Here is a 22,380-nt window from a genome sequence, read left to right as displayed (position 1 = left end):
AATGATATCTACTCTCACATTTCCTTTTTTTAACCACACTTCCCTGAAATGCTCTACCAAACCCTATTTGAAAAGGCTTGTATTAGCATTTATTTCTCTTTCAAGGCTGCTGGTCACTTCAGTAAAAGGCCATGTTATCATCATTCTTAGCTCAAGTTCTTGGTTCAAATCTACACCAATCTTGCTATACTGTAGGCTGACAGCTACAAGGAGAACAATGGAATCAGTCAATGGCTACTGTCTTTTTCTTTTTGAAGGGATGACTCACCCATCCTTATGACAGGACAGAGTAGATTCATTGTGTTCTTGTATTCATGTGGACCACGGAACACCAAAGCCAGAGCTGCAGCTCAGTGAAATCCTCAAGAAAAGCTTATAGCTCAGGCATGAGGATAGGATACAGCAAGAGATGAGAATTATGAAATTCTATCTTGCAAACACAATGCCGAATCTTTTCAGAGTACTTTAAACATTTCTGTGGATCTGATCTGTTATGATTTGTTGAGCTTGAAGTCAGTCTAATATATCTGAATATCAGTGAAAGCCATAAAATTTTTTTTTATATCCTCTCATTTCAAGATGTCTCCACCACCTTTTCCCCTTAATTTTTTCTGTTATATTTAGATAAATAGAACAATACAAAATTCATCTTCTGTAACAAAGAGATGTTTGCTGAAGTGCCTGGCTTAGGCGAGCAAGCCTTGCCAGCTCCTTCCAGCAGGCTGGGAGCCCTTGGGCAGCCAGTTACTGCAGCCAGTGCCTGCCCATGAACTATGGTGCAGCCAAGTTCTGGGCTCTGTTCTTTACACCAATTCTTGGTTATTTATATAGCAGCAAACACAGCATGGAGCCCACCAGGCAGACCTCATCTCTCGCTTTGAATAGTGAAGAACAAAATCTGCTGCTTGGCGTGGCATGGCCATGTCCCATTTGTGCCAGGCTCTGCACTGTGCAGGAGGGTATGGCACGGTCTGGCTTGGTTTTTGGGAGTTTTCCAGTGTGGGGGCTGAGGTATGTTTGCCCTCAATATGCACTGCCATTGTGAAATTTATAAACTGAGAGCTTCACTCGAGCAGTGAGTATTTCAGCAAATATCTTCAGGATGGATTTCAAGTGTGTTGGAGGCCTGGTTGCGCAGAGGTTAAGGCAAACACTTAACTGCCCCAGTGGTTTACAAAAAATTTTGGAGACTAGTCATAGTAGAAAAGTTATGCACATAACTTTTTTAAACATTTGCTAATTCAAATATTTAATTTTAATGGTTTCTTTTGTCTCACAGTTAAATGTCAGTGCATATTTGCCATCCTGCAGTAATTAATTCAGCAATATATGTGTAAAACTGGTTTCATTTACTGTAGCAAAATTAACTAACTTCTCTTCTGTGACTACGAATTGTTATAGAATGCCTTGTATTGTGGGGAGTAAGGTGAGATGTATTTGCAGTTGTCATTGGTCAGATGTAGAGCCTCCCTCACACCACAAAAAGCACACTGGCAGAAATTGTCTGCCCAGTTAGGTGGGGAAAAGTAAAATGTGAAAGGAAATGGCACATACTACACTTTGTTTTCTATCTTGCTACAAGTGTGATTCAGAGAAAATAAAACATGCAGCTCAGAAAACCAGATTGTGTCGCACTGAGCACTGGACTGCAGATAGAAAGAAGTTTATTTTGTTAATTGGTAATTTTTTCTTTGGTGCAGATTTTAATTATTAAAGCTGCACATTCCTAAGATAAACTGCTTGATGTTTTTACATCTTTGATTAGAACAAAGAAGAATGCAAAAAGTATTAATAAGTTTAAAGATTTATGATAGATACAAAGAAAAATCTAGTTCTAGTTTAAATGGCAAATCAAGACACACATTTTTTAAACAAAAGGTATAAATTTCTGGGGCTTTGATCAGAGAAAATACAAAACCAGTAAGCCTGGCTTTTTCATTATGGCTCTCTGGGGTTTTTTCTGTTTTTTAAGCTTTGAAAGAAAAAATTCCTAGAAGAGACAAAGCATGGAGCAGCACATGTAGACATCTGCTGTCCAGGGAATTTCTGGGAAGACTTTGAATAAGTTGGGCTGAGTGGGGAAATTATCAAAACCATTCTCAGCTAGAAATGTAAAATTACATGTTTGGGAATCAAGACCTTGAGTGCAGTTGGCTTCTTTAGGATGAAGAACATTACATAAATTTAATGTGGTTTTTCTTGCCCTTGGGACCACAGGTGTTTCTCTGCACATAAATAGACTTGAAACAACAAGTACTGTGAGACAGGGTACCACAGTCATATCACAAATAGGAATTCTTACTGTATTAGATTTTGAATGTCATTAAACACTATACATACAGAAATTTAGTAATATTTTTTTCTTTTAATCCACTAACATTCCAAGTAAATACAGTTTATTATTTTAAAAATAGTTTAATTCATCTTTTTCTTTGCATTTCTGTGTTTAACCAGAAGGAAAATTGATTTAATATAATTTCTTTAATTTTGATAATTTCTGAGAGGTATATAGGATGAACAAAAATCCTTGAAAAAGATGTAATATCCTGGCCAAAGAATTAATTTTAAATACATTTTCAAAGCCCATGGGCAATTAAAAGGCTGCAGAAATATGTAATTCTTGTCAAGTTGTGAGAACAAAGGAAGAAATAATGAGGCTGACTAAAGGTAGACATAGAAACAGATTCTTGAAAAGAGCCAGAATGGGTAAAAGCATTTAGATAAAATGGTGTATATAAGGTCAGTTTTAGCTTTCTGGAGGAGGACTTTGATGTTCATCAGTTTGTATCAGCTTTAAAGTATCATAAAAGTTGAGCAAGACCTTATAAATGGATTGGTGCTGGGAAGTAATTACTGTGAAACTGCCAAATGACTGATTTCTTTTCTGTTTCTCGCTTTGAAAAGATCTTTCACACAGATAGAAATGCATATTACTTTCCTCTATAAACTCATTTAGGTTTAGATGTACATCATAAAGCACCCAGCAGCAGCACAACATCTCTGATGGATTCTCTCTTCTGAGCACAAGTGGCTTTTCCTGCACTTCAGTATTTTTTCACGTGAAGAACTGACTTTCCTTGAGCCATTCCCTTTGGCAACTGGCAGCATCATTTCCTTCCTGCTGGTCCTTCTGGCTTAAAGGAAAGGTCAGGGCAAGAAGGTGAACAGATGGTAACACTGAAGAGAGCTGGAACTCTTGGAGCCAGGTTGTTTCTGTGTTCACACCTTCTCTTTCAGTATCCATTTGCCTCAGACTCCCCCAGATCAGGTGCTCTTTCTCTCAGTACAACTCAGAAAGGAAACCGGCATTAAATGAACACTAAAGCTAAAAACACTTCAAAGAACTAAGGGTGATTTGAATAGAGGAGTATAAAAAGGGGCTGGAGGTCAAAAGCCAGGTTTTTGTATCAGCTATAAAGCAGTAGGAAAGAATTCAGCTGCAGGGTCACTTAAGGCCTAATAGGAAGCATCCACCAAGGTTATTCTCACACTCTGTCAGAAACCCTTCAAATACAGGCAGTTCTGACTGTTGGGACATTCCTTCATTATGTGACAAAAATGCACATATGTCATGTGGGAAGTGCAGGTCTGTTCATACATGAAGTTTTGAGGACATGACACCTGGGAAACGACCCAAATGTCAGGCACAGGCACAGGTGGTGTACAGATTGATTTCACCTGCACATGGCTTTTCATAAGATATCTACTTTTGCTCCTTTCTTAGACTTCGAACATTTTTCCTTTTGTGGGGATGAAGAAAAGGAGACTAAAAGCCTGAGTGCTGGTTGTTCCCTTGGCAGGGTATAGGCCAGCTGATACAACACGAAATTAATAGGGACAGACAGAAGAATTGAAGTTTTGAAGAGCATTCCTGGCAGATACAGACAGACTAATTTTGTTCAAGCTCCCTCCTGCAAGAAGTATATGATAGAACACCAATACACAGATCTACAGCACTGAGTGTTATTGCAAGTAAGTTTTCTTATTCCTTTCCTAAACTGAAAGACATTGATTGATCAATGAACATAGCAGAGCTTTCTCTAGTGTTTAAAAAATGAAAACTGTGATTGAAAAATTCAACAGTTTGAAACTTCTGAAATTTTTGATGGAAATTGCATAGAAAACATATGGTTGTTAATCCAACTGTAACAGTGTAATTTACTGAACACTTGTTCCAGCAAGCAGCTGACCTCTGAAAAAACAGGTTGTTCATTAATTGAGGTTGATATTCATGGAAAAATGTCTTAAGATTTCCTGTGTCTCAAGACTTTTGATTACGGTAAGACAAATTTGATCACATGTATTTTATCTCACTGATAAGTGGTCAAGAGCTAAGGCAAAAGTTTCATTTATTCCTGATGTGAGAACAGCAATGGATTGCTGATCTGCTAGCAGGAAAGCAGTCTCATAACTCGTGGACTTTTATGGTACTTTGTTTTGCATAAAACTTCCTGCTGCTCTGATCTCAGTATGTGCAATAGATAAGACAGATAATCTGAGGCACGTTTTGTAGACTACATTGGAATTTTACCAATCAAAGGTGCCTGTTATTGAGGCATAGGTCCTCATATACATTAAAAAACACTTACTGGAAGAGCCAGAATTGCACCAGTAATCTGAAACTGGTGAGACCCAGGAAGTAGCCTGACACGTTCATGTGCCCATGAACCTTGCTAGCAGATTTAATTATTGTGGATACATTTAACCACTGTGCATTTAGTCCTCCTCTATTGTTGAAACTCCTTAATATCATCCATAAATTTTCTGTTCATGATGTCTCAAAGCAGCTATGGCTGGACAACCTGGAGATCCTCAAATCCATCCCTGTGCTCAAAGCAGGGTCAAAGAAAACAAGATGCTCAGGACTGTGTCCAGTTGGTGTGAATATTTTGAAGAATTGAGGAATCTATAAAATTACTGGGTAACCTATTCTACTGCTTGTCCAGTCTCACAGTGGAATTCTCTTTCCTTATGTTAATTAGAGTTTGTTGAACTTCAGTTCATACCCATTGCCACCGGGCACCACTGAGACCAGTCCAGCTCATTTTTCAAGAACCTTGAAGCAGGATTGACCCCATGAGCCCCTCCCAATGAGTGTGTGATCACTCCACTGAGCACATGGTATTGTTTTTGCTCTTGTCAGGCAGTCAGGAGCAGTAGAGCTGTGAATAGCAATGTTCAGGCCTCCATTTCTTTATTAACATGTGAGTACAATCGGTTGTATTTACCATTGTCCTCCAGTTTGCTTGCTCTTCTCAGTAACGGCTTTAACAGCTTCTGGTTTTGTTTCTGGACTCTGGCCTTTTGTCTTTCTTTCCTCTATTCAGGCACTGTGAACCTTTGCAGGAAGAGTACTCCTTATTCCCCTTGTTCTAGACCCAAGCTGTGCTTTTCTACAGAAGGAAGGTTGGAATACACCAGCAGGAATATTGAGTTATGTCCAGCTATTGAAGTTTGGTTGTAGCTGGTCTCGTAGCCAAAATGAGCAGAGACAGCCTGGACATGGTGCAATGAAAAGAATATTAGACCAACAACTAGCCTGTTTCTAGTTGGCTTCTATTTCTCCTCATCAGGTGAGCAGAACCAGCAGAAATGTGATATAATGGTCCTAGCAGACAGGACTGTGGGCTGTCCTGCCCCCAGTTCATCTGCAACTCCATTAGGACTTCACACAGACCAACTAAGGAAAGCAGCTCAACATTACTTTTGATTTCAATTCATCCTTCTTTTCCTTTTATAAACTGTGTTATTCAAGGGATTGAAGGGAGTCCTGCTGGCAGATGAATCCAAGGACCATAGTTGTACATTGAGGGAAGACACTGGTGAAGCAGAGCAAGCTCAACAGAGGCCCACAGGTGAGGTCCACTTAGGGTATGTTACAATAAATTGGCATGAATTTGCTTTTGATTCCTGACTTAATACCATTTATGATGTGGGTTTTTTTGTGTACAAACAGCAGGGAAACAAATCTACAATTTCAAGTGGAGAGCTAAAATACAAACATTTATGAGACCAGGATTCTCTGCTGAAGAATTTGTCAGAAAACTGCTGTGAATTTGCTGCCTCATCCTGCAAAACGTTACAGTCTGCAAAATCAAGCAATTAGCTGTTAGCAATAAATAAATAAAATTGGGATGGTTAAGGCAAAGACAGACATATATTCACCAGTCTGGTTCCAAAGGTAACTCTGGGCCTGCACATGCAGTTAAGATAATTTAAAATAAAGGCATATCATGGTCTTGGCTGACATAGAGCTACTTTTCCTCTTAGTAAGACAAATTATCTAGGAAATGGAAACTTTACCACTCCTATGTAATCTTTCTGTAAAGATCAGATAATCATAAAAAATACTGCATCATAAATCAGACATAGCATGGGCCAGGCTGACCTTGGGAGCTCCAGTCTTTTACCAGTGCAGAGTATAAATTCTAACTCTTGGTTTTGCTGGGATCTCTTGACAAGATGGGTGCCACCAGGGACTTGCTGTGGTTACTCCTCTTAAATGCAGCACTCCTGGATGCCATCTCACCCGACCTACACAAAATACATTCTTCCCAAAAAGGTAGGAGCAAGCATGTCTCACTTTGCTGTTCTGGGTCTATGCATGGCACTCACAGGCCAGTTTAACCAACCCTTTGCAAAGATTAGAAGAAAGATTGAAATTAGATAACATCAGATTGTTTTATTAACAATATGAACCAATCCATACCACAATTAAATATTACTTTTGTTGAAGTGAATTTAGTGTGATGAAATGATCATTGTTTTGCAGTAGTGTCTTGTAGCTAAGTTTGAATCAAATTTAAAAAGAATTCTAACATGAAAGACTGAGAGATTTTGTTCCTATAAATCTGTAGGTTTCAGTATGGAATTATGAGAGATTATAGTTTCTTTGGCTGTAATGTATATTTGCGTTATAATACTTCAAATTCCACCTTACAAATAGACGTGGAACCACCCAGTGCTTGTTTAGCTTTATATATTTTAATGGGAGTGCAAAAGAAAGACACAGTTGCTGTGTTGTAGGTATCAGGAAGTCCCAGGGGTGTGCATTTTACTAACTTGGGATTTTCGGGCATGTGGAATAAAAACTTAGAGACTGTAATAACCCAGCCTGCAAGTGTGCAAATACAAAACAGTGGTGGGTTTCCTCAGAAACTAATATTGAGTATTGCCAAGGACTTTCTAAACACTATCAGTATTTTTAAAAAGCTAAAACAACAAAAACCCAACAAATGATCAAAAGAGGTATGACTCTCACTCCTCCTTCACTGAAGATATCTGAAATCTTATACTTTTGCAAGGAACTTCTTCTGACTCAGACACCTCTTTGTTCTCTGTTTTTTGCAGCTATAAATAAGAAAACAGCACCCATTATATCCCTGGGTGTATTAGTGATAGAGTGTGCATTGCTAATTTTGCCCACTGCTTTCAAAAAGGAAGTTCAAAATGCTTGAATTATAAAAACAGAAAGCAGTGAATCAAAACCTAATTTTTTTACTACTAGTTTCATTTTACAGGTAAACCTGTGTACATAAACAGTGGAAAGTACTGTGGTATTTCAAATTAGAAGCACAGATTTAAGGCAGTTACACAAATATTCTGTGTTACTCATGCCCAGTCACCTCTTCCTGTAAACTTTGAGTATTTCACTTTATTAGGTTAACAGTAAGACTTCAGTGCTTGGTTTATTGACCTTGCAACAAATTCTATCCATTCCTAACAAATACACATTAAGAGTTGCCACTAAAAAATTCAAATATTAGTCAAAAATCCAAATTATTCTCTTTAGTCTGACCAAATATTAATCCAAACATACATGTATGAAAAATAGGTTTGCTAATTGGCAGTTTTCCCTCAGTTGTGTCTGTTTAATTCCTTTTACTAATTGAAAAGATAATTTTGTGAGGCTGTCATGTTCTTGTGGAATATGGTTATCTCTTGTTTCGTGGAGACCAGAGCTTTGCCCTGCATCTCAGAAGATGCAGCCCTCTAGGGAAAACATGCCTCATCTGAATTTGTTGATCAATGTATTGTAAATTCAGTCACTGAAAGCAGCCATGAACAACAAGAATCCTAAAGCAATAGACTCATGGAATCACTGAATCACTGAATTTCTCCTGGGTTTTCTGGATGCTGCTTTTTGCAGAGCAATTAGTGCCTCAGAGTTTGGGGTTTAGTCTTCTCCAAGTGAGAGCAGAGCCTGGCAAAAGCACAGCAGAATGCAGATGAAACTGAGAGTCGTGGTAGCCTGAAATTCATAGAGCATTGCCAAGGCCCTGGCAAGGGAAGGCACAGACTTGTGGTTTTCATTGGCTGGAATTTGGTGTGTGTTGGGAATGAGGGTGGGATTATGTTTTTGGTTGATCCCACAAAGAAAGACCACCTTGGTGACTTCCCCAAGCTCTCCATCTCCCATGTTGCAGAGTGCCACCAACATCCCCAGTCTTGGGAGTAACCTAGCCATGATTCTTCATCCACCAGGAGCTACTTGCTACTTCTTCTTTCTTCCCTACAGATGCCACAACCAAAGATCCACCCAGGTTAAGGTTGTCCGTTCCTCCAGGTAAGTCTGAATTTGTCCACATTTTTCTGGCAATTCCTCTTGACTGAATAGTTAGTGCTGCAGAGGTTTGTGTTTTCTCTTCTCCCTGACAAGAGGAGAAGCCAGGAAAAGCAGTTTAACACAGCCAAGACTGGGAGTTGTGATAGCCTGCAATTTGTAGACACATGCCAAGGTGCTGGCAAGAGAAGGTGCCTTCGTGCTAGAGGCTCTTCCCAAGTTTTCCCTGCCTCCCTCTTTCCCAGATGCCACCATCAGCCTGGTGAACGGTGGGAACCGCTGCGAGGGTCGCGTGGAGATTTCTCACTCTGGGGGCCGGGGCACCGTCTGCGACGATGGCTGGGACCTGAATGATGCCCAGGTGGTGTGCAGGCAGCTGGGATGTGGCTCTGCTGTCTCTGCAACATCAAGTGCCTCCTTTGGACAAGGCAGTGGCAGCATCTACCTGGATGATGTGAGCTGTACAGGGTCGGAGTCATCCCTCTTCCAGTGCAAACACAACGGCTGGAGCAGCCACAACTGTGGCCACAGTGAAGATGCTGGTGTGGTGTGCTCAGGTACCACTGGTTTGACTCTCTGCATACTGGGACTCTTTCAGAAAGTGGTCTTAGTTAGTTAAAATTAGGTGTGTGTTGGGGATGAGTGCAGGATCATGATTTTGGTTGTTCTACCATGTGAGAACATTCTGGTGACACCGCCAGGCTCTCCATTGCCCACGTGCCAGGGTGCAGCAACATGTCCAGCACTGGGAGAAAGCCAATTATGGTCCTTCATCCAACAGGCCTCACCTGCCTCTTTCCTTCCCTACAGCTGACACACGCATAACTATACCCAACTCCAACTTGCCTGCTCCCACAGTGGGTCTAAAATTCTCCTGAGTTTTCTGGCCGCTTCTTTTTGCAAAAACCATTAGTGCCTGAGAGTTTGAGGTTTGGTTTTCTGCCTGGGAGAGGAGAAGCCAGGATAAGCAGATTAACACAGCTGAGACTGGGAGTTGTGGTGGCCTGAAAATCAGTGATTCCAAGGCCCTGATGCTGTTTTGGTTTTTATCTTCTTTCCTTTGTATGTTCTCTGTATCCTTTACACATATATTTGTAGCTTTGTAGCTTCTTATTGTAACTTAGCTACAGAATTTCCCTAGGCAGGAATTCAAAACTCATTCCAGGATCCCTATGCTCTCCTGCTTCTTCCTAGCTATCAAGGCCAAAAAGCAGCTCTTCAGACACACTTTTATCAACAAAGTATAGTCCCAAAGAGGCGTAGAGGATTTTGAAGGGAGAGGGGCTGGGATAGAATTGCACCACCACATATGCTCTTAAAAGGAGATTTTTGTCAGTTCTACTACTTCACCAAGCATATAAAACTGTATGCACTACTGTGGGGGTGAGCTTTTGTGGATATTTTTCCATATTTACCCTGAAAGCCGCCATCAAAAATCTACTTTTATATTACTATCTGCACAAAAATTATCCCAAAAGCCATGCTGTTTCATTTCTCAGTTGAAAAGGGCATCACCCTGGCAAGAGAAGGTGCCTTTGTGCTAGAGGCTCTTCCCAAGTTTTCCCTGCCTCCCTCTTTCCCAGATGCCACCATCAGCCTGGTGAACGGCGGGAACCGCTGCGAGGGTCGCGTGGAGATTTCTCACTCTGGGGGCCGGGGCACCGTCTGCGACGATGGCTGGGACGTGAATGATGCCCAGGTGGTGTGCAGGCAGCTGGGATGTGGCCCTGCTGTCTCTGCAACATCAAGTGCCTCCTTTGGACAAGGCAGTGGCAGCATCTACCTGGATGATGTGAGCTGTAATGGATGGGAGTCATCCCTCTTCCAGTGTAGACACAATGGCTGGGGCGTCCACAACTGTGGTCACAGTGAAGATGCTGGTGTTGTGTGCTCAGGTAAAACTGGTTTGACTTCCAGCATTTTGGGACTCTTTCAGAAAGCATCCCCTCTGGGCTGGAATTAGGTGTGTGTTGGGGGTGAGTGCAGGATCATGAATTTTGGTTGATCCCACCATATCAGAACATTCTGGTGACACCGCCAGGCTCTCCATTGCCATTGTGCCAAGGTGGCAGCAACATGCCCAGCACTGGGAGAAAGCCACTCATGGTCCTTCAACCCACCCGCCTCTTTCCTTTCCTCCTCTACAGCTGCCACAGGCACAACTACACCCAGCTCTACCTTCTCTGCACTTCCCACTTACATAGGGTCTGAATTTCTCCTGGGTTTTCTGGAATGCTGCTTTTTGCAGAAATTATTAGTGCCTACTGTTTGGGGTTTGGTTTTCTCCCTGGAAGAGGAGAAGCCAGGAAAAGTAGTTTTGCACAGCTGAGATTGGGAGTTGTGGTGGCCTGAAACTCAGAGAATGATGCCAAGGTGTTGGCAAGGGAAGGTGCCTTCATGCTAGAGGCTCTTCCCAAGTTTTCCCTGCCTCCCTCTTTCCCAGAGGCCATCATCAGCCTGGTGAACGGCGGGAACCGCTGCGAGGGTCGCGTGGAGATTTCTCACTCTGGGGGCCGGGGCACCGTCTGCGACGATGGCTGGGACCTGAATGATGCCCAGGTGGTGTGCAGGCAGCTGGGATGTGGCTCTGCTGTCTCTGCAACATCAAGTGCCTCCTTTGGACAAGGCAGTGGCAGCATCTACCTGGATGATGTGAGCTGTAATGGGACAGAATCGTCCCTCTTCCAGTGCAGACACAATGGCTGGGGCAGCCACAACTGTGGCCACAGTGAAGATGCTGGTGTTGTGTGCTCAGGTACGACTGATTTGACTCTCTGCATACTGGGACACTTTCAGAAAGTGGTCTTAGTTACTTGAAATTAGGTGTGTGTTGGGGATGAGTGCAGGATCATGATTTTGGTTGATCCCACCATGTGAGAACATTCTGCTGACACCACCAGGCTCTCCATTGCCCACGTGCCAAGGTGCAGGAACATGTCCAGCACTGGGAGAAAGCCAGACACAGTTCTTCATCCAACAGGCCTCACCTGCCTCTTTCCTTCCCTCCCCTACAGCTGCCACTAGCACAAGTACAAGTATACCATGCACCACCTTCCCTGCTCCCACAGTGGGTCTAAAATTCTCCTGAGTCTTCTGGCTGTTGCATTTTGCAGAAACCATTAGTGCTTCAGAGTTTGGGGTTTGGTTTTCTGCCTGGGAGAGGAGAAGCCAGGATAAGCAGAGTAACACAGCTGAGACTGGGAGTTGTGGTGGACTGAAACTCACAGAGTGATTCCAAGGCCCTGATACCATTTTGGTTTTAATAATTTTTTCCTGTATATATTCTCTCTATCCTTTAAACATAGAGTTGTAGCTTTGTAGCTTCTTATTGTAACTTAGCTACAGCATATTCTTAGGCAGGAATTCAAAACTCATTCCAGGATCCCTATGCTGTCCTGGTACTTCCTGGCTACCAGGGATGAAAAACAGCTCTTCAGACATATTTCATCACCAGAGTATAGGTCCAATGAGGCAGAGAGGACATTGAAGGGATTTTGAGTGGGGAAATTGCATCACTCCTTCTGGATATTTTGTGGCTTTCTTGGATATTTTTCCATATCTGCCCTGGAGGCTGCCATCAAAGATCCACTTTTATATTACTACCTATGCAAAAATTATCCCAAAAAGCCATGCTGTTTCATTTCTCAGTTGAAAAGGGTATCACCCTGGCAAGAGAAGGTGCCTTCGTGCTAGAACCTCTTCCCAAGTTTTCTGTACCTCCTTCTTTCCAAGGTTCCTCCACCATCAGCCTGGTGAACGGCGGGAACCGCTGCGAGGGTCGCGTGGAGATTTCTCACTCTGGGGGCCGGGGCACCGTCTGCGACGATGGCTGGGACCTGAATGATGCCCAGGTGGTGTGCAGGCAGCTGGGATGTGGCTCTGCTGTCTCTGCAACATCAAGTGCCTCCTTTGGACAAGGCAGTGGCAGCATCTACCTGGATGATGTGAGCTGTACAGGGTCGGAGTCGTCGCTCTTGCAGTGTAGACACAGTGGCTGGGGCATCCACAACTGTGGTCACAGTGAAGATGCTGGTGTTGTGTGCTCAGGTACCACTGGTTTGACTCTCTGCATACTGGCACACTTTCAGAAAGTGGTTTAGTTAAAATTAGGTGTGTGTTGGGGATGAGTGCAGGATCATGATTTTGGTTGTTCCACCATGTGAGAACATTCTGGTGACACCGCCAGGCTCTCCACTGCCCATGTGCCAAGGTGGCAGCAACATGCCCAGCACTGGGAGAAGGCCACTCATGGTCCTTCATCCAACAGGCCTCACCTGCCTCTCTCATTTCCTCCTCTACAGCTGCCACAACCCCACAGGGAACCACTCCTGATACTGCCATGACCACTCCGTTAGGTAGGTCTGAATTTCTCCTGCATTTTCTGGCTGCTTTTTGCAGAAACTATTAGTGCCTCAAAGTTTGGGGTTTGGTTTTCTTCCTGGAAGAGGAGAAGCCAGGAAAAGCAGTTTAACACAGCCAAGACTGGGAGTTGTGATGGCCTGAAATTTATAGACAGGTGCCAAGGACCTGGCAAGAGAAGGTGCCTTCGTGCTAGAACCTCTTCCCAAGTTTTCCATGCCTCCCTCTTTCCCAGATGCCACCATCAGCCTGGTGAACGGCGGGAACCGCTGCGAGGGTCGCGTGGAGATTTCTCACTCTGGGGGCCGGGGCACCGTCTGCGACGATGGCTGGGACCTGAATGATGCCCAGGTGGTGTGCAGGCAGCTGGGATGTGGCTCTGCTGTCTCTGCAACATCAAGTGCCTCCTTTGGACAAGGCAGTGGCAACATCTACCTGGATGATGTGAGCTGTAATGGATGGGAGTCATCCCTCTTCCAGTGTAGACACAACGGCTGGGGCGTCCACAACTGTGGTCACAGTGAAGATGCTGGTGTTGTGTGCTCAGGTACCACTGGTTTAACTTCCAGCATTCTGGGACTCTTTCCGAAAGCATCCCCTCTGGGCTGGAATTAGGTGTGTGTTGGGGATGTGTGCAGGATCATGATTTTGGTTGTTCCACCATGTGAGAACATTCTGCTGACACCGCCAGGCTCTCCACTGCCCATGTGCCAAGGTGGCAGCAACATCCCCAGCACTGGGAGAAGGCCACTCATGGTCCTTCATCCAACAGGCCTCACCTGCCTCTCTCATTTCCTCCTCTACAGCTGCCACAAGCACAGACACAACCGCTCCTGATACTGCCATGACCACTCCATTAGGTGGGTCTGAATTTCTCCTGCATTTTCTGGATGCCGCTTTTTGCAGAAACAACTAGTGCCTCAGAGTTTTTGGTTTAGTCTTCTCCAAGGCAGAGCTGAGCCTGGCAAAAGCACAGCAGAATGCAGATGAAACTGAGAGTTGTGGGGCCCTGAAATTCATAGAGCATTGCCAAGGCTCTGCCTAGGGAAGGTTACTACTTCTGGTCAGTGTGTACTGGACTTTAGATGTATGTTCGGGATGAGTGCAGGATCATGTTTTTGGTTGATCCCACCATGTGAGAACATTCTGCTGACACCCCCAGCCTCTCCATTGCCCATGTGCCAAGGTGGCAGCAACATGCCCAGCACTGGGAGAAAGCCAGACACAGTCCTTCATCCTACAGGTCTCACCTGCCTCTCATTTCCTCCCCTACAGGGACAACAACCACACAGGGAACCACTCTTGATGCTGCCATGACCACTCCGTCAGGTAGGTCTGAATTTCTCCGGCATTTTCTGGATGCTGCTTTTTGCAGAAACAACTAGTGCCTCAGAGTTTGGGGCTTAGTCTTCTCCATGGCAGAGCTGAGCCTGGCAAAAGCACAGCAGAATGCAGATGAAACTGAGAGTTGTGGTATCCTGAAATTCAGATGCCCTGGCAATTGCAAGGCCTTGGCATTGCCAAGCTTCCTGCTTGCGGTCTGTGTGTAATGAATTTTAGATGTATGTTTCAGATGAGTATAAATTTACGTTTTTGGTTGATCCCATCATGTCAGAGCATTCTGCTGACAATTCTGGGGTCTCCAGTGCCCGTGTGTCAAGGTTGCAGCATCATGCAAAGACTGGGATAAAGCCAGTCAGGGTCCTTCATCCAACAGGCCTCACCTTCCTCTTTCCGTTCCTCCCCTACAGCGACCACAACCACAGACGGAACCACTTGTAAAAGTGAAATTACCATTCCTTCAGGTGAGTCTGAATTTCTCCTGCATTTTCTGGCTGCTTTTTGCAGAAACTATTAGTGCCTCAAAGTTTGGGGTTTGGTTTTCTTCCTGGAAGAGGAGAAGCCAGGAAAAGCAGTTTAACACAGCCAAGACTGGGAGTTGTGATGGCCTGAAATTTATAGACAGGTGCCAAGGCGCTGGCAAGAGAAGGTGCCTTTGTGCTAGAGGCTCTTCCCAAGTTTTCCCTGCCTCCCTCTTTCCCAGATGCCACCATCAGCCTGGTGAACGGCGGGAACCGCTGCGAGGGTCGCGTGGAGATTTCTCACTCTGGGGGCCGGGGCACCGTCTGCGACGATGGCTGGGACGTGAATGATGCCCAGGTGGTGTGCAGGCAGCTGGGATGTGGCCCTGCTGTCTCTGCAACATCAAGTGCCTCCTTTGGACAAGGCAGTGGCAGCATCTACCTGGATGATGTGAGCTGTAATGGATGGGAGTCATCCCTCTTCCAGTGTAGACACAACGGCTGGGGTGTCCACAACTGTGGTCACAGTGAAGATGCTGGTGTGGTGTGCTCAGGTACCACTGGTTTAACTTCCAGCATTCTGGGACTCTTTCCGAAAGCATGCCCTCTGGGCTGGAATTAGGTGTGTGTTGGGGATGAGTGCAGGATCATGATTTTGATAGATCCCACCATGTGAGAACATTCTGGTGACACCGCCAGGCTCTCCACTGCCCATGTGCCAAGGTGGCAGCAACATCCCCAGCACTGGGAGAAGGCCACTCATGGTCCTTCATCCAACAGGCCTCACCTGCCTCTCTCATTTCCTCCCCTACAGCTGCCACAAGCACAGACACAACCGCTCCTGATACTGCCATGACCACTCCATTAGGTGGGTCTGAATTTCTCCTGCATTTTCTGGATGCTGCTTTTTGCAGAAACAACTAGTGCCTCAGAGTTTTTGGTTTAGTCTTCTCCACGGCAGAGCTGAGCCTGGCAAAAGCACAGCAGAATGCAGATGAAACTGAGAGTTGTGGGGCCCTGAAATTCATAGAGCATTGCCAAGGCTCTGCCTAGGGAAGGTTACTACTTCTGGTCAGTGTGTACTGGACTTTAGATGTATGTTCGGGATGAGTGCAGGATCATGTTTTTGGTTGATCCCACCATGTGAGAACATTCTGCTGACACCCCCAGCCTCTCCATTGCCCATGTGCCAAGGTGGCAGCAACACGCCCAGCACTGGGAGAAAGCCAGACACAGTCCTTCATCCTACAGGTCTCACCTGCCTCTCATTTCCTCCCCTACAGGGACAACAACCACACAGGGAACCACTCTTGATGCTGCCATGACCACTCCGTTAGGTAGGTCTGAATTTCTCCTGCATTTTCTGGATGCTGCTTTTTGCAGAAACAATTTGCACCTCAGAGTTTGGGGCTTAGTCTTCTCCAAGGCAGAGCTGAGCCTGGCAAAAGCACAGCAGAATGCAGATGAAACCGAGAGTCCTGGGGCCCTGAAATTCATAGATAATTGCCAAGGCCCTGGTTATGGAAGGTTTCTGCTTGTGGTCTGTGTTGACTGGAATTCAGATTTATGTTTGGGATGAGTGCAGGATTGTGGTTTTGTTTGACCCCAACATGTGAGAGCATTATGCTGAGCCTTCCAGGCTCTCCATTGCCCACGTGACAGTGTGGCACCAACATCCCTGGGGTGATAGAAAACCTTGCCATGCTCCCTTGTCTTCCAGTGCCTCACTTGCTTCCTTTTCTTTGTCACGTACAGCTGTCACAAGCACTGCCTCTGTTACAAATCCTCCAGATATATATGTTTATTTTTTCCCATTTCTCAGATCCACTGCTCTGGAAGTGCAATAATTACTGTTTTGCAGGTGTGATCTCTTTCATTTGCATAGTATAATACATTGAGAAAAATTCTTACTGGTTTTTCTGTTGCTGGGGGTGGATTTCAGAGCATGGTGATCACCCTGTAAATTTTCTTTTGTTCGTTCTCTGATTTTATGGTATTTAGGCCACCACCTTGTACTTTATTTCATACCTACGTGCCTCAGGCCCACAAAGTTAATAACTGCAAGCACAGGTCATAATTCTCTGAAGAGTTCATCACTCTTATAGCCTAACTGAGAGGAGTACAATCATTATGTTTCTTTTGAGATTTAACCTTGTGTTGCCACTGTTTCTATATATAGAACAGATTTTTATTTGCTCAAAAGTAAATCTCAATTAATCACTTCTATCCCTTATTTTGGGTTTTTTTTTTCCTTTTCTTTTTCAGGTCAAAAATTTATTTGTGGTGATATACTTTTTAAGTCCTCTGGAACATTTCAAAGTCCTTCTTTGAATTCTTCAGATATAGCAGATTGTTTGTGGCAAATACATGTGAAAAACAATTTCCGCATTTCGCTCACATTTGATAACATTCAGTAAGTAAATCGTTTTCTGCTTGGGCAATAAGAAAATTCCAAACTCAACTGCATCCACAGTTCCTGGGCACATTTCCCATGCTATAAGTGAATGATAAATATACATGGGAAATGTGTGAGTGCAGAATCCCATTATTTAATTTGTTCAGCATTTAAACCCCAAAGTTTAGCAAATACATTTTTTAATATATTCTCATGTCTTCCTCAGGTTGCAAGGTGGATGCCAGAATGACTATCTTGAAATCTACGATGGGCCACCCAAATCTTCTCCTCTACTTGGAAGAATTTGTTCTGGTTCTCCTCTCACATACACTTCATCTTCAAACTTCATGTCTGTCAGGTTTTACAGTGACTCCAGATATTCCCGTGGACATTTTCGGGCTCAGTATCAGTCCTTCTCAGCAGACCAGAACACCAGTAAATTTCCATTCTATTTGTAATTCTGTTCTCTTGGCAATGTTTTCTTTGCTCAGAAGCTCTTATACACTTTTTTTTTTTACTAAATAAGTATTTGTTAATGTTGTTGAAGTCATCAGTAATAGATGATACTCCTACTTGAATTTTTTGACTGATTATTGACTGGTCACTTTCAGAAAATAACTACTTTTTCTTCTTTAAAAATATTCCATTTATTTGCCTTTAGAACTTTTCTGTTATTTTCTAAACTTGTGTTTCTTTGTATCACATCATAATTCATATATATTTTTCTACCTTTCTGAACAAACTTTCACAGAGTCATAGAAATGTTGGTTAGAAGGGATTTTGGAGGTTTCCTAGGCCAACTATTCAGAGCTACTGCCAAGACCAGGTCAAGCCCATTAAGAACTTCTTTATCTGTGTGTCTAGAAATATTCAAAGGATGAAACATTTAAAGCTACTGCTTTGGGTGACCTGTTCCAGTACTGTCCTACTGCTTATTCATAGCTAAGTCTCAAGTGTAAAAATAAGTGGTTTGACTCATGAATTCTCTTCTCTAAATGGTGGCAGTTATTGCACTTGTTGGACTTGCAATATGGAAGCCTTATCAAGTACATGAACTAACTAATAATTCATATTTCTTTCCCCTAGCCCTTCTGTGCTTGCCAACCTACATGCGTGCAGTGGTAGACAGACACTATCTCCAGTCCCAGGGCTACTCAGTGGGGAGCATCAGCCTGGCAGACCCTCAGTGCAGACCAGAAATTACATCAACTGAGGTTATATTCAACATTTCATACAGCAGCTGTGGTACTCATAGACAGGTTGGTGTCAAGACATTTGGGAGACTTCTGGGCATGGGAATTTAATAGACATTTGGAAAATTGTCATGGATTTCAAAGGGTGTTGCAGGCCACAGGCATGCAAAACACAGAAAAGGAGCAGGGGTTCTGGAGACTGAAGCTGGTTAAATATTTTTACTTATCCTTCCCAGGGTACCTATATCCTTCCCTGTACCTATTCCAGGATGACGTTCTAGACAACAAAAATAGAGGGGAGAGTTAAGTGAGCAATCCCATCCTGGATGCTTGGGATTTTTCAGTGTGACACGTCCTTCCTGACTGCTGGGATCTGGCACATAGACAAGCTCACAATACCACAGTATTCACAGTGAACATGACCACATGTGGTAACTTAACCCTCATTTAATGTGCCAAACAGGGCAACAACGAAACGATCACCTACTCCAACGTGATTAAAGTGCCTGCTCCTGGTGGAGTCATCAAGAGGCAGAAGGACCTTCACCTGCACATCCGCTGCAAAATGTTGCAGAACACCTGGGCTCAAGTCATGTACATCGCTGGCGATGTCACCGACGTCAACGAAACCCAGTACGGCAGATACGACGTGAAGCTGATGTTCTACAACTCCTCATCCTTCCAGTGGCCAGTGCACGACTTCCCATACTATGTTGACATGAACCAGAATTTGTTCCTCGAAGCTTCTCTTCACAGCTCTGACCACAATCTGACGGTGTTTGTGGACACGTGTGTGGCATCGCCTAATTCGAGTGATTTTAGGACACTGGTCTATGAATTGACCAAAAGTGGGTAAGCACTTTGTAAAAAATTGCTTTAGAAGTGTCTCTATGTGTAGTTCTAAAACAGCTAAATTTGTGAAGTGAGGTGATTTGGGACCAGGGTACATTGGTTGTAATTCTCAGGGCAAACGTTCTTCTAAGAACAACTTTTTGGCAAAGCCTGAATAGAATTCATGACAGCCAAATGTCATTCAGAAGTTGCACTCACACACAGAGATTTCACTCAAGGAGGCAGGGAGGAAATTGAGGTCTGACTTTGTTTCTGAAACAGATGTAGGAAAGGGAAGGATGTCCACAGCTCTACATCACTTTACATCATGACTTTTACAGCATCATAACTGGAATACAAAAGTGTCTACTCAAAGAGAAGAGAAATTCTTTAGCCTTTTTTTATTATTCTAAAAACCTAAACCCCTTGGCCTAATTTTATACCAAAGTATGTTGAATCGCTAAAGAGAATGTTTATTAAAAATAAAATAGATAAAATAGAACCGAATAAAATAGAATAGAATAAAATAGAACCAAATAAAATAGAACAGAATAAAATAAAATAAAATAAAATTAAATTAAATTAAATTAAATTAAATTAAATTAAATTAAATTAAATTAAATTTAAAAAAAAACTGTATTAAAATTAATTTTATACTTCCAAAGCAGGAAGGGGAACTTTCTGCAACAACTTTCAGGGGCCTCTTTTCAAACAGTTAATTCTGTTTGCAAATGCATAAGAGGCTCTCACCTGAAACACAGAAACCAGCAGAACCACTAGCCATTTTTCAGCTATTCATGTTTACACACAACTTGTTAAGCTATGAAATTTCTGTCCTGTGTACATTTAGTAATTTCTCTTCTTGCTAGAAGCACTTTTTTGGGTTTTTTTAGGCCCTCTGATTTCTCTTTTCTTCCTGGTTTTACATTTAACCTTGAAACCCATTGCAGAGGGAGGGTGTAGTAGTGCTCCTGCTCGAGTGAAGCTGTGAGTTGGTAGCTGACCTGTTGGTTTCCCATCCCTGCAGGTGTGCCAGTGACTCCTCGTACGCCCTTTTCCCGTCGCCGCGCAGAGACGTCGCTCGGTTTGGGTTCAGCGCCTTCTCCTTCGTGAGGAGATTCCCGTCCGTGTTCCTGCGCTGCGAGCTGGTGGTGTGCAGGTACCAGGACTTCTCCTCCCGCTGCTACCAGGGCTGTGTCAGCAGGTTCAAGAGGGATGCAGACTCTTCCCATAAACGAGTGAATGTTGTTGTTGGACCCGTGCAGCTTCGGGAAGCTCACGCTGAGAACAGGAACATTGGTAAGTTTAAATATCTTTAATAACGTAAGACTCTGTGTTACAGTGTGTTTGCATTTCAGTTCAGACATGAAATCCAGCTCTGAAATGTGCCTTTGCTGGTTTAGTTACAACTCTGCTATAATCCTTATGGGGGATTATTTTTTTTTCATGTATATAAAATAGTTCTATTAGATTTACAAGCTCTTTCTATCATGATTTGGATCCATTTCTTTGTTCTGCACATATCAAATGGCAATTGATTCAGTTCTGTGGGAAGAGGGATGATATGTAACTAATCTCCCTGCCAGATTTATATTAATTTTCCAAAGCTGGCTGTGCCTGATTTGCATGTCTGTTATTTAATTATAATCAATCTCTAGGTCCTCTTGGAAATGTTGTTTCTCAGTTTCCTGTAGCTGCTGTTTCCACTACCATAAAGCAACATCCTAAGGTTGAGTAATAATTCCAGATTCTCTTTAATTAGATTTTAATTTAGATTCATCCTAGTTTCTCTTTAATTTCTTGCCACAATCTCGTTTTGCATGGCTACGCAATCATTTGTGAAATTATGTGCAGTTTTCTGATCAGATCCAGATAAGAGCTTTTTAACTCAAATTCTCTTTGCCTAGTTATCTTTGCAATTAACTAGCTCAGGAAAAAAAAATAAAAGTAAGTTTCTCTCTGACTCTTTTATGCACAGAGCTGGCCTCTGACATCCAGGCAAAAGGGGAGACTCTGAGCTCAGTGCCTGCTGACAGCTCTCATGTTCCTCCCGTGTGACCACCGTGGTGCTGGTAGCTGCTGCTCTCACATTGGCAGGATTTCTTTGGAAGCAGAAACTGCAGGAGGCCACCCCATACCAGAAACTGTGAGAGGCATCTCCAGGCATGGAGGTGGAAGGACACTTTTATCAGGCACCTGTTTCCTTGTTTGGGTTTGCAATCTGTGTGAAGGGCAGCTCTTATTTGACTATTCCACCATCCAGACCATGTTTGAAGAATCAAGATTACACCTGAAGTTACCATGAGCTGAATTTATAAAGAAATCTGATTTTAAAATCTAGGTGTAAAGAAATAAGGTGTAAAGAAGGATTGATTCTTTCATCCCAGCATCCAACATGTATCTTCAGTGCTGGACATTTGAAAGCTTTTCTGCTGAACTCCTCACTGAGTGTCTGGCTGAGAAGACTGAAATAGGTGACTTGAGAAACAAGAACTGACTTATCTGGCCCTTGCTGATATGCAGATGAAGCACCTGTGTAGCACCATAAGACACACTGGGAAGTAGTACAAGAAAAATATGTCTTTGCAGTAAAAAATCTCAATAATGAGCCATAAGCAAATATGCTCAGGGGCTACACGTGAGGAATTATTGCTGTACAGTTTTCCTGACTTTGGGCAGTATGGTTCTTCCCAAATTCATATCTCTCCAAGTAAATGTAGGCCATTTATAAGATTTTGTATGGAGGATGAATATAATCCCGTTACATAAATGTATCATTTAAAAAAGCAAAAAGAAAATGTTTTTTTGAGCAATACTTTTTATTTGTGTGTGTGTGTGTATTTGCAAACATCCCACCTGTGTGTGTGAACTCATGGCTAACACACTGTTGGGTTGGAGAATGTGGCTTCTGACAAAGTGACTTTGCCAAGCAGTGACTGCTGCTTTGCTCTCACACATTTCTACACCTGGAATGGGTGGGAGGGAGAGAATGTACCTAAGTTCCCATAAGGAAGTGTGATCTTCCTCTTATCCCTATGCGAAAACAAAATAAAAAAACAACAAAAAAGGAAGAATTTGTTTAGAAGAAGCTACTTAATACAGGTGGAAAGGTCACTGGTGTTGATTGAGAAATGCCCTTCTTGAGACATTCCTGTTTTCCAGCCAGCTGTGAAAGAGGTAGGTTCATTTGGAACTGAGCCATGTCAGATGTGCAAGGTGAGCCAAGGTGGTGACGTG

At 43.2% G+C, this 22,380-nt stretch overlaps 2 protein-coding genes across 2 annotated transcripts in view; both read left to right on the top strand.

The window, feature by feature from the left end:
• The first annotated feature begins 7,077 nt into the window (after positions 1-7,077).
• DMBT1 (deleted in malignant brain tumors 1) overlaps positions 7,078-22,380 on the top strand; it is a 42,105-nt gene continuing 26,802 nt past the window's right edge. Inside the window, exons 1-10 of the mRNA XM_063406425.1 lie at positions 7,078-7,101; positions 8,727-9,173; positions 10,122-10,458; positions 10,953-11,318; positions 11,578-11,634; positions 12,296-12,619; positions 13,158-13,496; positions 14,653-14,706; positions 14,967-15,278; positions 16,236-16,241. Of these exons, the coding sequence (XP_063262495.1) occupies positions 7,078-7,101; positions 8,727-9,173; positions 10,122-10,458; positions 10,953-11,318; positions 11,578-11,634; positions 12,296-12,619; positions 13,158-13,496; positions 14,653-14,706; positions 14,967-15,278; positions 16,236-16,241 (2,266 nt within the window). The remainder of the gene's footprint in view (positions 7,102-8,726; positions 9,174-10,121; positions 10,459-10,952; positions 11,319-11,577; positions 11,635-12,295; positions 12,620-13,157; positions 13,497-14,652; positions 14,707-14,966; positions 15,279-16,235; positions 16,242-22,380) is intronic.
• Positions 17,903-21,599, top strand: LOC134554544 (deleted in malignant brain tumors 1 protein-like). The gene is made up of 4 exons (XM_063405149.1): positions 17,903-18,378; positions 18,776-19,164; positions 20,171-20,442; positions 21,122-21,599. The coding sequence occupies exons 1-4, from the start codon at positions 18,115-18,117 to the stop codon at positions 21,199-21,201; spliced, it is 1,005 nt and encodes a 334-aa protein (XP_063261219.1). The 5' UTR covers positions 17,903-18,114; the 3' UTR covers positions 21,202-21,599.

The sequence above is a fragment of the Prinia subflava genome, chromosome 9 (assembly GCF_021018805.1).
Source record: "Prinia subflava isolate CZ2003 ecotype Zambia chromosome 9, Cam_Psub_1.2, whole genome shotgun sequence".
Classification (NCBI taxonomy): domain Eukaryota; kingdom Metazoa; phylum Chordata; class Aves; order Passeriformes; family Cisticolidae; genus Prinia; species Prinia subflava.
Note: the sequence above shows the minus strand (reverse complement) of the source record. Positions and strands in the feature narration are given on the sequence as shown.